This window comes from Gossypium hirsutum, chromosome A08 (genome assembly GCF_007990345.1).
Source record: "Gossypium hirsutum isolate 1008001.06 chromosome A08, Gossypium_hirsutum_v2.1, whole genome shotgun sequence".
Classification (NCBI taxonomy): domain Eukaryota; kingdom Viridiplantae; phylum Streptophyta; class Magnoliopsida; order Malvales; family Malvaceae; genus Gossypium; species Gossypium hirsutum.
The window spans coordinates 106,961,596-106,977,598 of NC_053431.1; the positions used below are offsets into that span (position 1 = coordinate 106,961,596).

The window sequence follows — 16,003 nt, forward strand, 5'->3', positions numbered from 1 at the left end:
TTCATTTAAGTCTCTAAACTATTAAAATTGATGTTATATGACTTTTCCTGTCGCACTGCCTGCACCAATCGAAAGTTTTCTTTCCCTTCTCTTCTATAGTTCATTTTTTATGAACAACTTTGGATATCACGAATTTACGAACCAAAATCAAGTAACTTTTTTCTTTGATCTCCAACACTGATTGTCAGATTGACTTGGATCTAAGATGTGTTCTTCTACTCATTGATGGATACTGATCTACAGTACTGATTGCCTAATGGTTGCTTAAGCTCACCAGCAAAACTTAAAAAAAAAAAGAAACTTATCAATTTAGTGCCTTAAATAAAAACTTTTGAATAGTTTAGTGACTTAGATGAAAATTTCAAATAATTTAGTGACCAAATTATAACTTTTTTAATTAAATGACAAAAATAAAAACTTAACCATAATTTAATAACTAATGATATAGTTTATAAAAAAAATATAAAACAAGAAAACTACAAGCAGCGTTAAATTATATGCGTTCATACTTTTTTATCCGATGAAGAAACATTTTTTATTTATTTTAATATTATAAGTTGCTTAATAATATTTTTTCATTAAAGGTTATTGCTTAATATTATACTTTATTAAATTTTATATATAAATATATATTAATCCTAAAGATGCCTAAACACGAATAAAGATAATTCTCAAACTGAACAAACCATTTATTAAAATAACAAAAAAAAAGATGTACAATATTATTTTAATATGAAATTGGGTAATTTTTATATGATTTTTTATAGAAATTTATGGTTTATTAATATGTAAATTTTATTGGATTAAATAATTCCAATATTTAATTTTTGACGGGAAACTCATTTTAATTAACAATTTTAATTGTATGGGCCAATCAAACCGCTCAAATTACAAATTGAATTATTTTTATCAACGAGGTATTATTCCAAACATCAAATAATGATCTTCCTTAAAACGATGCCAAAAATAATATTAAAATATAATTCTATTTATCTCAAAATTAAAACAAAACAAATACTAAAAATAAAAAAAAATTAAAGTGGAATTTCAAATCTCATAATTGAAGCACTAGATTTTTTTTATTATTATCAATTTTTGACTAAAAGTAAAATTTAACTATTCATAATTAAAGAATAATAAAAGAAAATGAAACAAAACTGAGACAATAACAGTGGCCCTGGTCTCTGCGCCCCTCTCCTTACGTCTATTATTATTATTAAAACCTAACTAAGCCGCTGTGCCGCCCCACAATTTTGACGAAAAACTGAATGAAAAAAAATTAAAGAAGACGGTGGTTTTCTCGAAATTCTTAATAATTTTAATACATCTGTTTACACTCTTAATTTTTTTATAGAACACTTATATTTATCGCTAGCATTTTAAAATAATAAATTTTAAAAATTATCTCTTTTAAATTATTTGGTAAAACATATGCACATTAAAATATAGTGTATCAAAAAAGCACCTGGCTTATAAAAAAATATTAATTATTATATGATCATATTAATTTGATAAGTGCGACCTTCCATCTAACCAAAGATTCCATCATTATTTATAATAAAACTCAAAATGATTTGGGTGAAAGAAAAAGAAAAGAAAAGAAAAGAAGGTGGTATAATTAAGCAATTGACACAAAATAAACATGCAATTAATGAATTTTTAATAGATTTTATATAGCTATACATTCCAACTACCCTAATATATATTACAAAACAATTATTACACTTAAATTCTTTTTATACTTAAAATAAGTCCCTATTTTATGATTCTCCAATTTAATATTAAAATAAAATTATTTTGAATTTCAAGTGTTTATCTTAATGTCTTATTGATGCAAGACAAATTTTTGTACACTTTTCACATCAACATAAATTTTAAATGAGTAATCAAAATTTTCAAGAGAGTGATTAAGTGTGTTGTATATAAGAAAATTTAAAAAAAATATATTTTATTTTTATTTAATAAACTATTCTAATCAAATTCAAATTCAAATTAATTTAAAAATTCAAAAATATTTTTAATTTAACTTTTTGGGTAAAAAAAATAGTTAAAGGGGTTCCATGTACAAACATAAATATATTAATAAATTTTTTTATATAATACAAATTATTAACTCATTATATTCACCCTAAAAATATATTAACACAAATATAAAAAAAATAAAATTCAAACTTAATTTTCCTTATGCAAACTTAATTAAATGGCTTCTAGAAAAGAGGTCAAACTTAAATTTTAATTATCTGCCGGTGTTAAGAAAATTGGTATTGTTTAGAGCATTTTGTTTTCCCTAGGAGTAGACATTGACAAAATAATATATTACAGAAATAATTAGAATAAATATGTAACATCTCAAACATAATTATAAATAAGGTAACACACATTTCCATACTCACAACCAACTTAAGAACATGAAGTTCCTTCAATTTTATGTGCTTCCATTTCTTATTGTGATATTGTCATTGATTGGGGCAACTTTAGCTCATCCTTATGGGGATTTCCTTCATTGCCTTTCTCTTCGTATATCAAATTCTTCAACTATTTCTAAAGTTATTTACACCCAAAATAATCCCTCATATTCATCCGTTTTGAATGCTTCTATTCAAAATACTAGGTTCTCCACGCCAACTACCCCTAAACCCTATGCCATTATTACACCACGCAAAACATCCCATGTACAATCAACGATTTATTGTTCTAAAAACCATGGCTTCCAACTTAGGATTCGAAGTGGTGGTCATGATGTTGAGGGTGTTTCTTATGTTTCTCAAGTTCCATTTGTCATCCTTGATTTGGTCAACTTTCGAGCAGTTAAAGTTGACGCAAAAAATGAAGTTGTATGGGTTCAATCTGGTGCAACTACAGGTGAATTATATTACGGGATAGCTTCAAAGACACAAACGCTCGGCTTTCCTGCTGGTATTTGCCACACTATAGGCATTGGTGGGCATTTAAGTGGGGGTGGATTTGGCATATTGGGCCGCAAATATGGTCTTGCTGCTGATCATATAATTGATGCTAAATTGATTGATGCTTATGGAAGGATTCTTAATCGAAAATTCATGGGTGAAGATTTGTTTTGGGCTATCCGAGGAGGTGGAGGAAATACCTTTGGGGTTGTTCTTGCTTGGAAAATAAAGTTAGTCCCTGTTCCACCTGTTGTAACTGTGTTTACAGTTAACAAGAACTTGGAACAAAATGCAACCAAAATCTTCCATCGATGGCAATACATTGCTCACAAGTTACCCAATGATTTATTTACGGCTGTTTGGATAATGAAGGTGAATTCCAGTCAAGTAGGAAAGAAAACAGTTCAAGCTGGTTTTAGGGGCATGTTTCTTGGTGGGGTTGATGAGTTGATTCCATTGATCCAACAGGAGTTTCCAGAGCTAGGACTTGCTAAAGAGAATTGTACCCAAATGAGTTGGGTTCAATCTATTCTTTACTTTGGAGGACTTCCAATTCAACCTGTGGAGATTTTGCTTAATAGAAATGCTCTTCCAAGATCAAGTCTCAAAGCCAAAACGGCCTTCGTCAAGGAACCGATGCCCGAAACTGGAATCGAAGGGTTCATGAACATGTTTCTTGAGGAAGAAGCTGACTTTGCTATAACGATGATAGAGGCTTTCGGAGGCAAAATGGATGAAATCCAGGAAAATGAATTACCTTACCCACATAGAGCAGGCATCTTGTTCGAATCCACTTACATTGTGCAATGGACAAATGAAGAAGATGCAGGAACGTACATAAATTGGATCCGAAGACTTTACAGTTATATGGCCAGTTATGTTTCGAAATCTCCGAGAGAAGCATATCATAATTACAAGGATCTAGATCTTGGAACTAACAACGTTAATGGTTACACAAGTTATGAACAAGCCAGCGTTTGGGGTCTTAAATATTTCAAGAATAACTTCAAAAGATTGGTACAAATAAAGACCATGATTGATCCAATGAATTTCTTTAGAAACGAGCAAAGTGTCCCTCCTCTTTGGTCTCCATGAAAGAAGAAAGGTCATTGGGGTTGAAATTTCAAAGTTTTTTCTTATACATGAAATAATATTTCGATGAAAATAATACTACATTGTAAAATAAAGAGTTTTTTTTTGTCACTTTATCGGTCATGATGAATAATTTAGTGCATAATATATTAACTAAATCATAATTTTATCTTTGTTTTAAAATAGTTTTTGTACTGTGAATGTATTTGAGAGATTCCTGTATTTTAGAGATTAGATCATATTATTTGTCATATTATTTTTTTATTTAATAAAAATTTCAATAAAATAAGTGTTGAATTAGATAGTAGGTAAATAGCTATTTAGCCCTCGACGTTGAAAAAGAGTAAGTTGATTTAATTTTATTAAGAATGTTATATTTTTTGAATATTCAAATTATCATATTTTACTTTTATCCAAAACTATTCAAAATAATATAAAATGTTATATTAATAAAACTAAGAAATAAGTAAATTTTCAAAAATTAATATTTACTTTTATCAAATGACATAGTATTTAATACTTAATTTTTACTAATTTAACAAATAAACTTTTACATAAAATTAGTACTAAAAACTCATCACTTAATTTTTCATTTTATAAAAAACATATAATTTTTTAATCCCTTCAATATAAATATTTAAAAAAATCACTTAATTGATTTTTTCTATAAAAACCATTTAAAAATGTTAGCACAAAGGTTGCTGCTGAGGACAGATGCAACATAACCAAATTGGTGGTTAAGATGGTGAGCACTCCACCAAGCACTAAATGAAGAATAGTAATCACAGAAGACACAAGGATATGATTACAAAGGTTGGTTTCCTTACGTTTTCAGAGCCTAACTTAGTGAGAAATATGCACTTTCTTCAACAATCACAAAGTGGACCTATTCAATCACATATCATATTCGTTTTCCTCACCCTTACACTTTCAAGACACAATACTCTTACCATTATGATCACCTATTGTGGTCACAACAAGTAAAACACAACAACGAGATTCACTTTAAAAATAGTACTCTTACCAAGTTATTATCAGAAGAACAAATTAAATGCCTAACTCTCAATACAATTACCTAGGCAAGTCTCTCAAATATATAGACTTTAATTTTGAGACTTGTTTACAATTTGAAGATCTAATACAATCCCATTAAAAATAATACCATAAGAATAATACAATATAATAATAGTATATTGTTAAGCACGATAATCACCAAGGGGGGTGAATTGGTTTTTAAAAACTATAAGAAAATAAGACAAACAAATGAAACTCAAGAATTTATAATGGTTCGACCCCAGTTGCTTACCTTCCACTACCTTAGCTTATCATAACTAAGGATTTCTCAAATTCATTATATTTGAACCTTTGGACGACAATGTTTAGGCTTTACAAGGCATTATCTTTTCAATAGGCAAGATAAAACCACTTCTCCATTAAGTAAACCTTTACAAAGATAAGAAATAAGAATAAAGATTAAAAACTACTCTTAAAGGAAGATATTACAATGATAAGGCTCACTAAAAAAAATACAGCACTTGAAAAGAATAAAAAAGATGGTTGCTTAAGTGTGTGTATGAAGAACAAAGAAAGTATCAATGAAAAGATTGGATTTTTGTACAATTGACTTTACAAACTTGTTTCTTATCTTTAATATGGAGCTATTGACTTGAATTTATGCCTTCTAACAACCTTGGAGACTGTAACACCTCAAACCTATCCTAGACATTATGGCCGAATCAGGCGGTGTCATATTGGAGTGCTTTTCGAAAAATTGCTCTTGTTGATGAAAATCTGTTCGGAAATTTAAAGCCTCTTTGTTAGATCTCAAATCATTCTAGCAATTTGTTGTTCATTTTAAATTGTCATTACTTTTTAAACTCTGTTTGTTACGGAAGCATTTAAAAAGCGTTGCGAAAACGTAGTGTTTTAAAAACAGTTATCATTTTGGAAAACCGCGTTCTACGTCCAATAGGTATGTATCATAATAAACAAAAACCCAAATAAAAAACAAGAAAATTAGAGGGGCATTATTTCACAATTCAAAACCCAAAACGAAATCTAATAGCGAATAAAAGAAAACAGAAGCAGTAGTGTGGCTATCTCTGATTCATTCGCAGCGCCGATCTGCCTAAAGATTACCTGAACAACTAAAACAAATGGGTGAGTTTACGAAAACTTAGTGTGTAATCCCAATATCAAACAAATAGTGAATAACACAGTCTGGGCCTAAGACCAGATCAGTAACAGTCTGGGCTTGAGCCTAATGAAGTGACAATACAGTACAACCATGCAACCCAACCCAAACCAGCCAACACACCACTCCGTACCACCAACACACCATGTGGGGACAAAGTTGACCCACCCAACCAATACATCAGTATTGCAGCATAGTTGCCAATAATAATATCGCAACAAAGCTGCCAGTAATAGTAACGTAGCAAAGCTGCCAGTATCAGTATATGACACAAAACCATGATTAGTGGCACGAAGCCATCAACAACGGCACAAAGCCATCAGTAGTAGCACAAAGTTATCAATAGTGGCACAAAGCCGTCAATAGTGGCACAAAGCCATCAATAGCGGCACAAAGCCATCAATAGTGGCACAAAGCCATCAATAGGTCCACAGTCCTCTTGTGCAACCCGTGCAACCTTAGGTCTATAGTCGTCTTGTACGACTCGTGCAACCATATCAGTACAGTACACTTCCTCCAAAATATATAAACCCATCCCTATGTAAAATATCATGTCATAAATCATACATATATGCAGAATGTCATACTGAGAAAGAACAGTCAAATCATAGCACAAATCAGTCATTTACCTTCGAGGGGTAAAATAGTCATTTTACCTTATAGGGGTATTTTGGTCATTTTACCTGCCTTGGGATCTAGGTAATCTTATCGACCCATCAGAAGGTCTACAGTCGCCTCGAGCGTCTCATGTAACCTTAACGGATCTAACAGTGTAAATGGGCCCAAGGCCCGTAATGAGGTCCAAGTAGGCCCACACGCCCGTGTGGCCCATCAAGCCCAAAAATTACCACAGCCATGCGAACTACACAGCCTAATCTGGTAGTTACAACGTACCACTGAATTTATCCGTGTGGAGCCCATGAGCCTACCCCAAAATAGCCTAAGCCCATGAGAACACCCATGGTGGCCTCTACAGTCTTACGCCCATGATTCGTGGGCTTGGCTTACCACATGAGCGTTCACACACCCATGTGGTCAAAAGACCATTCTCTCAGCTTGTTAGCTTTTCGACATTTCGACATTTCGGCTATTACTGTTCTACAGTCTATTCAGTGTGTGAATACACACCTGCTATGGAGTTACAACCGAACCACTTCTGAAACGAGAACCTATGATCAACCACAACCCCTCATTAGTCTCAAACCCTTATTAATCCAATACCATAATATTGAAACCGTTTCAACCAAAACATCTACTTACCAAAAAATAATCGTAACCTTCCCTTGCTCTAACTTCACGTACTCCTTCCAAAAGCTTTACCTTTACAAGAACAGTTTGTTAACTCATAAATATCTATAATCCCATACAGATATGTTTAAAACTTGAACCCTTAACAGTAGAGGAATTATCACTTGTAAAAGAAAAGTAATTGGCCCAACACCTTGCTTATAGAAATCGAGCCTCTAGCAATATTCAGCTAACATAGTAAAGAAGCAAAGGAAATTGGAGGGAAGAGAAGGAAACAATCGATCAGGTAAAAACTCGAAAGTTGAGAAGGAAAGAAAGAGAAGTCAATTGTTGTTTGTGAAAATCCAAAAATGAAAATAAGCAAGTGCCCGAATGGTCAAAACGAGAAATTCCACAAGTCCCTTAGCAGAAATCGACTATTTAGAAAACAAAGGAAAAATACCCAAAACGCAAAAAGGAAAACGAGAGTGCTAAACTGACCAAATGAGGTGTTGGACCCTTAGGCCGAATTCATCAGTGCCTAAAGTCCCCATTCGGCCAACTTCCCAAATCCCTTCCTAAAACTCCCCATTTATCTCCTCATTGACCCTCCTCTCTTTGACCAATTCAAATTCTACCTTGCAGAGTTTCAGTCGGCTTCTGTTTCTCACATGGCAAGAGAGCAAAATAAATACTTTTTTTACCTTGCCATGACTTGAACCTTAGACCTTAAGAGAAACATCCACACACTACATCCACTGGATCAATAGGCTCTTTATGTCATACCTTACCAAATTTTATTTATAACCCTACTAACCAAAGATAGGGGTTTTATCCTTAAAAAAACCAAAATTTTTGTGTAAGCCAAGACTTGAGCCTATGACTTCCCAGACACTTCCAGAGCACACAACCATTAAGCTAAACACTCAGTTGTGTCACTTTTCTGCACAATTAAATCTTTACGTGCAGTCTCCTAACTGCACCCCTGTTCAAAACCTAATACTTCTAGGCCCAAATTTGGGGCGTTACAGAGACGTTGGGAGTAAATTAGAGTTTTTCTTGCAATTAATTTGAGCATTACTTACAAATTGCAGGCTATTTATATTAGTATAAGTAGACTTGTGCCAGTAGAAGTCTTCCCGTTGAAGCCTATCAATAGAATTCCACTTGTATCAGTAAAAGTTGAGGGTTTCAAGGGTTCAAATTTGTACTAGTAATTGTATCGGTAGAAGGTGAAGAAGAATCCAAAAATTTCTCACTGATTCACTTGTATTGGTAGAAGTCCCCCTAAGTATTGTTAGAAGTTTGGAGGAATGCTCAAAGTACTCTCTAACTTACTTATATCGATAGAACTTCTCCCAGGTATCGATACAACTGAAGATGTATCGGTACAAGAGCCTCTAAAGTATCAATATAAGTCTGGAAGAATTCTTGGGGTGCCCTTTGACTTGCTTCTACCGATACTTATATACACTTGTTTCGGTAAAAGTGTTACAAAGCTGTAAAATTTGTTTCGAATCAAGATTTTTCAAAGGCATTTTACAATTTTGATTCTAAACACTTTAAAAATAATTGTAAGGGCTTATATAAAATGATTGCAAGTTGGACTAAAGAGAATTTATAATTTGACTTTGTTACATCAAAATATTTAAAAAATTAGGGCTAACAATTTCTCACTTTTTGATATAACAAAACCATTGAAACAATTTGCAAACTTCTCCTTACTCAAACACTATTTTCAAATTAAGCACCCTTTAAAAAAATTGATGAAGACTTTGTATACAAGTTTTGAATCTTTAATAATGAAAGCATTTTTGGGAATTAGTTGAAAATAATTGTTTTATGTTTTAAACTATTAGCTCGTAAAAATATATCTCTATGCAAATTTGACTAATCTTTTCCTTTTTCTTCTAATATAAAAAAGAAGTATACATTTAAAAAAGTAAGGGGGAAGAAGAATATAAAAGTTGAGCTAATATAAATAAAGACAGTAGCAAGTAAAACTAAGAAACGTACATAAAGACATACAATTTAGAGAGAAACAAAATACTAACTTAAGATGTTTAAAAAAGGAAAACATCCAAAGCATAGCTGCATAGCTCAAATATAAGTAAAATTTGCCATGAAATTAACATAGTTCAAATATAAGGTTCAATAAATTACCAACGCCTAAATACAAAAATTATCTCCACACAGATTTTGTTGGCAGGGGAGTGGGCTCAATAAATTTTCAACACCTACATATGAAAACTGTTTCCACACAGATTTTATTGGCAGGGGAGTGGGCATTCTCTCTGAAACCAAATTGTCAATTTTATATTTTTTTTAACAATATCCCTTCTTTTGATAATTTGTTGAACAAAATATACAAAACAAAAAACATGAATTATCAGCCAATATAAGCTCCCCTTAATATGTACCCATTAACTTATCCTAATTTAACATAAAAAATAATTAGGCAATAAATTATCATTGCTAGTGAGTTTGCATCAATAACTAATCATAAATAATTACAACAAAGCAAGTTAAGAAAATAATGTTAAATACAACAACAAAAACTCAATATTCAATAAAGAAAACTTCCAAGTTCAATATACACTAAAATTGAAACACACATGTTTTTCAACTTTCTTTAAATTTCGAATCGTATATACCAATTGAAATGATGATTTAATATTTTAATCGAAACTTTGGTAAGAGAATTATTTCGTTAGTCATTCTAAATATAGGTCGTTTGTATTTTTTTAATTTGATCATCCAAAAATAAAAAAAATTGATCAAATTGGTCACTCCACCATACTCTAAATAGGAGTTGTTCCTACTTTGACCACTCTAAATTATTTATATACTAATGCACCGTTAATATTTTGTTACCATTTAATGGTGAAGTGATCAATTTAATTTTTTTTGGATGACCAAATTAACAAAAAAAAAATAAAAATTGAAGTAACTAAAATAGATACGGTGTCTATTTAAAGACACTAACCTTTTAGTGTACCATTTTTTAATTAAAAAATTGCCAAAAAAATAGATGAAGTATTAAATTAAAACATATGATTTCGGTGAAAGTTTCTTGTCTTTAATTAGTCAAGTCATATATATAATAAAGTATGCACACTAAAATTGCGAAAATTGATATTCACTCCTTTTTTATTAATTTTTTTAGTTTTTAACTATTGATTGAACTTTGTTGAGTTTGCTTCTAAAAGAACAATTTTAGTCATAGTGTGTAACATCTCAAATTCGGCCTAGATGTTATGGTCAAATCTAGAAATGTTACGTAAAACGGTTCTTAGTTCAGTTTCTGAAATCTTTGGAAAATGTTGTAAATTTTATTACTCAAAACCCCAGTTTAATAGAAAATACACCTAACTTAACTTTTTAGTTGAAAATGATGTTTACTTACATTTCCTAAAAACAATTACTTTGCAGCAAAAATTCTTAGATCGTTATGTTTTGGAAAAACCAAGTTTATTTTCTCGAAAACAATTGTTTTGCATGAAATCGTCATTTCCGATAAAGCATTTTTAACAGTATCATGCAAAAATAAAAAATTAAACCCCAAAACCAAAACAATCCCAAAATAGTCCAAATATTACAACTCTTAAATCCCAAATTTAAATGAATCAAGCGAAACAAATTTATTGTAACTGAGTTCCAGTGGCACTGACCTGCCTAAGCCTGAGGATTACCTAAAAATACCAGTCAAACAGAAAATGAGTTTTCAAAACTTAGAGTGTAACAATAACTTGAACAATTTATTTATATCAGACAGATTTAGCATAAACAGAATCATAACAGAGCAGAATAAATAAAGAGGTATTTTTCTACCTCCATCCGTTATACACCATCACCGACCATCCAACACACCATTGGAACAGTGGAAATGTGCAAGTGTATACAATTGTAACAAGTAATAAAGTGACAAGTAAATGTTGAGTTATCGTACCCACAGGGACTATAAAAAGCAATATTTATGAAATTAATTAGAACACTTTGGTGAGGTAAAAATAATTTTGGTTTGAAAAAAGTGATTTATAAACTAAGACTTTAAAACTAAGCAAACAATTTAAATAAAATAAAAGAGTTCTAGTGCACGATTTCAATTAAGATTTAATCAAGATGATGTAATAGTGTTGGATTAATTATACCTATTTAACTTAGAAATATTAAATTCGTGCTTATGCTATTATGAATAAATTCACGGCAACCTAGTAATTTCCTAACTTATGAACATATTTACTAATTAATCTCTTGAACATATCCCTATGCCAATTCAACTGACTAAACAAATTTAATAAAGTAAACATGCTATCGCACATACATACTTATTGAATTAAATTATCTCTCGCATATTCTTATGTCAATTCTACCGATTAATTCAACTTAATAAACATGTAAAAGATCATGTGAATTAAAAAGTAGAGATACCTTGAAACAATTTAATCACAACAATCTTGCAAGTTATGCAAGGCATATGTATCGCCAAATACAATGCTGATTTAATTTTCAGTTACCTTAGAAGAATTACACATGCACTGATTAAGTACTGAGTCCATTAATTGCAATTTCAATCCGTTTAAACAATTAATTTTTTAGTTATCTAAACAATTATAATGTCAGATAACCTAAGCATGGTTTTACTTAATCAAGCATTTCACTGAGGCCTATAACAACATAAACACTAATTTAATAATTCAAGTAGGCAAAATATAATCAACCCAACATGAATTAAATTCAAGCTAAATTGATTAAAATAACCATTTCAATGACAATATTTTTCATAGATATGTTCATCATAAAAACAACAGAAATTAAAAAGAAAGGGAACAAAAAGCAAATACAGTGTTTCTCTGCAGCTTGACTGTTGCTCCGTTCTTAGTCTCTGTTGTCTTCGCTGAGCAAGGATTCTATGAATCCTTGATTGCTGCCCAAGATGGCTGAAGAACACCTCTTTCTCAAGAGAGGAAATTGGTACAAGAGGAAGGGAAAATGAGATGGAAAAATGGAGAGGAAACTTTGAGAGAAGTGAAGAGAGGATGAGAGAATGTTGTGGAATGAGGGATGTTGAGGGATGCTTTGAAATGGGCAGCATAGGGTGGCTTTTATAGCTGAAGAGGGCTGCTAAAAATATAAAATTCAGCAGCCAAGAGAGCCCTCCCATGGCCGGCCACACACATGGCAAGGTTGAAGCTTTCAACCTTGCTAAAAATAGGCTGGGGCAAATCTACAAAGCCTAAAATAAAGGTGGGGTTTGAACGTAATTTGGAGGTTTTTCAAGGGCCTTTTTGCAAGAATATTTTATCAGCTAATTTTCTGATTTGGGTTAGCCAATGGACGGTTCTGGTCAGCCCAATTAGTGGCTGGTTCGGCTCACTCCATTCGGTTCAACCAGTGCGGTTCACTAGGCCCTTTCTTCATAATTAATTAAAATTAATTCATTTAACCAAAATTAAATAGGAAATAAATTAAAATTAATTTAATTATGAATTAATACACATTTCTGGACCGTCTTGGGCTGGAAATTAATTGGCTTCGATACTTCAAATTACTCTCGGTTTTGTTCTTCTTACAGTGTTCACCGGGCCCTTTTTCTTCAATTGTTTAATTCTGTAAAAAATAACCAAATTTAATCAAAATTAACTATAAAATTAATTAAAATTCATAATGCTAATATTTTTTAACATAATTTAATTATTTTATAATATTTAATTATTTTTCGACAAGAATTTAACTGGAATAGCCTGGTTTTAAGTTAAAAAAGGGTATGAAAAAGTATATAAATTTTTATGTTTCACACCCCCAAACTTAATTCATTGCTCGTCCCGAGTAATGCACAAATTTTGAAAAGAATTTCTCGAAAACACTTTGAAAACCTTCTTCAGAACAACAGTTTTCTCAAAATTATGAATTTGATATACTTATACTCAAAGAATAAGAAATTTGATCATTCTGCTACACAAGTGTTCATATTATTCAAATTAATCTCAATAATTATTACAATAGCAAAATTAGACTAAATGTTTCCTAATAAAGACATGCTGATTCCTACCAATTCAATTTTTTAATCCTTTATTCAAGATCAAGTCGCAATCATTAAGCTTAACCTATATCTTCATATGTTGAACAAAGTAATTTCTCTCCACTAATGTAGGTAACTTTGGAACTTCGAATCAATAGGTCTTTAACAAGGTTGTAGCGTGGCTGGGCTTAGGGGTAGGTAAAAAGATAGATAAATTTTGGCTAAAAACCCTAAACTCAGTGTAAATCTAACCTTCAATCACCAACTTTCACATGCTCTTTTTCAAATATATGTGCTTTTTTTTCATTATTGAACACTTGCTTTCTGCATACAAAATTTTTTTTGTAGCATTTGATATTTCTTTTCAACTCCCCCAAACTTATTTTCAAATGATATTCTTGAATAGTACTGAGTCTAGTGTTTGGGGTAATTTAAAGATAATTAAGAGAAACGTGATGGGCTAAATTTGTATAGGTTCCAAAAATTAGGCCATATAGTCTCAAAGTTGGGTTTCAAAGGATAAAATTTACCATGGTAGGCTTGAAAGGCTCAAACAATAGCTGCCTAACTCATTTCCAATGTTCCAAGCTTCCTAGGATTTCGCCTCAAGAAACTACTAAGTCAATTCTAAAGACTTAAACTTTCATGCATACCTAACTTTCCTAAAGAGATAAAAATTTTATGGTATGAAGTTGCATGCTTTATTAAAAATACATTCATGTCATCATTAAACTACATAATAATTTATTTAAAAAAAATAGAACTTTATTCATACTCAAGTTTAGCATACTTAACAAAATTCAAATTTATTGAACAAAAATATACCCTAATCATAATTAAAAGAAAATTTTTATTCTGGATGAAAATAATTTCAAATTTCGGTCCTCCCAACTTAAAATGAACAATGTCCTCATTGTTTAAAGTGAATAGATACTATACACTAGGTAGGAATTCAGAAAAGAGAAGGTGAGTCAATGTGACTGCTTAAGTACCAAGCTCTTTTGAAATCCAATCCTAGACATGTATATACCTATTGCCACACTTTATACTTTATGACTTGTCCATGTTTATTCAGGATTTCCTTTTCTTGTTTTATTATGCAGAAATAAAAGTTCCTAATTTAAACTTGATCCTAGAATAACCTAAAAAACATAAATAAAATAGAGTCAAGATCCCTCCCTTTTATTTATTTGCAGATCCTTCCAACTTGGACTCATCTTTTGCTCCATCATTATTGCCTTTGCATGAATCACTTCGCTCCTTTTTCGAGAGTGGAATCCATGGCTCAAATATGAAATCTGGAAATTCAAGCACAAAAATAAATGAGTCATTGTATATTCTCTGGAAAGCACTTTGAACCGAGTCATCCCTTATTTTTTTAGTATCTCCAGTATGCTTGTTACTGCCATTGCATGTGTTGCATTAAGTCCATCAAATTTGAAAATTCATCTTGAAAGTCTGGGCTAGGTGACTGAGCTCTAAACATTGGAGTTCCAGCATTCGATTCATCTTTTGGCCACCTTATCAAGGACTTCAAATGATTGCATCGTGGGATCTTCTTCTTCATCAGGTTCCTCAGACTCTTCACTTTCTTCAACTCGTTGTTGTAGAACTGAGTCTCTAGCTACTCGGTAGAGGTCTCAATCTGTAATTGTGCCTTGGGTGTACCCTATCTTCTTGACATTAGCAAGAATTTCTGCTTTCAAGCACAAAATAGTTATTGTAAAGGGGAAGTAAGCAGGGCCAGAACGTCTAGCGGAACAGTTTCGAATTTCTTTCAGGATGATCTTTCCCACATCAATGGTCTTACCCGTTAAGATCGAGTATAGTAAGACCATTCGCTCCAATGAAATTGTAGTCCCATGTGAGCTAGGCAGAAGGCTAAAACGGATGAAATAAAACCATACCTTTGCAATAGGTGTTAAGTATTCTCTTCGACACGTGTGGGTTCCTTGTTTCGACACAGTCCAACTAGAACCTTCAATTGTAAGCTTCTCGAGAATTTCTTGTAGAAGTTCCAGCTTGATATTGCTCATCAAAGATGAATACTCGTCGTTCTCGAAATCAGGCAATTCAAATAAATCATTAATAGCATTCGAATTTATAGGTACCTTGATTCCGCGAATAAGGACTTCTGTTATCTCGCTTGAAGTTAAATTCGCGTAAAACTCACGAACTAGCTCCTCATCTACACTAGGTCTCTTTTCACAAAACAATTCCCAATTGAGAGCTTCAGCAATTTGACAAATACGTGCCATGAAGTCTCTGTAGTTGCTCTCCTTCAGTGTGAAACTTTTCTCAAGATGCATCTGTTGATTTTTGTAGGTACTTTCGTATCTCTCTTTAGCTTCAACACAATGGAACTTGCTTTGTGTTTCGTCAATTTGAGCAGAGCCGCGAGTTTTCTTGCGAGGCATAATTGACCTTTTTGTAAAAATATAAGAACTCAAATAAAATTAATGTAAGAAAAAGATGGCAAATTAAAAGGAGGAGGGTTGAAGAATTTTGGCTTAAGGCTTGGTGTACAAAGAGGGTGCCGCACAAGGCTAGAGAACAAGCAGC

The 16,003-nt window shown here is 31.8% G+C and overlaps 1 protein-coding gene across 1 annotated transcript; it reads left to right on the forward strand.

Annotated features, from left to right (window-relative positions):
* The first annotated feature begins 2,381 nt into the window (after nucleotides 1-2,381).
* On the forward strand, nucleotides 2,382-4,181 carry LOC107929638 (berberine bridge enzyme-like 18). Its single transcript, XM_016861130.1, has one exon. The coding sequence runs from the start codon at nucleotides 2,409-2,411 to the stop codon at nucleotides 3,999-4,001; it is 1,593 nt and encodes a 530-aa protein (XP_016716619.1). The 5' UTR covers nucleotides 2,382-2,408; the 3' UTR covers nucleotides 4,002-4,181.
* The last annotated feature ends 11,822 nt before the right edge of the window (nucleotides 4,182-16,003 follow it).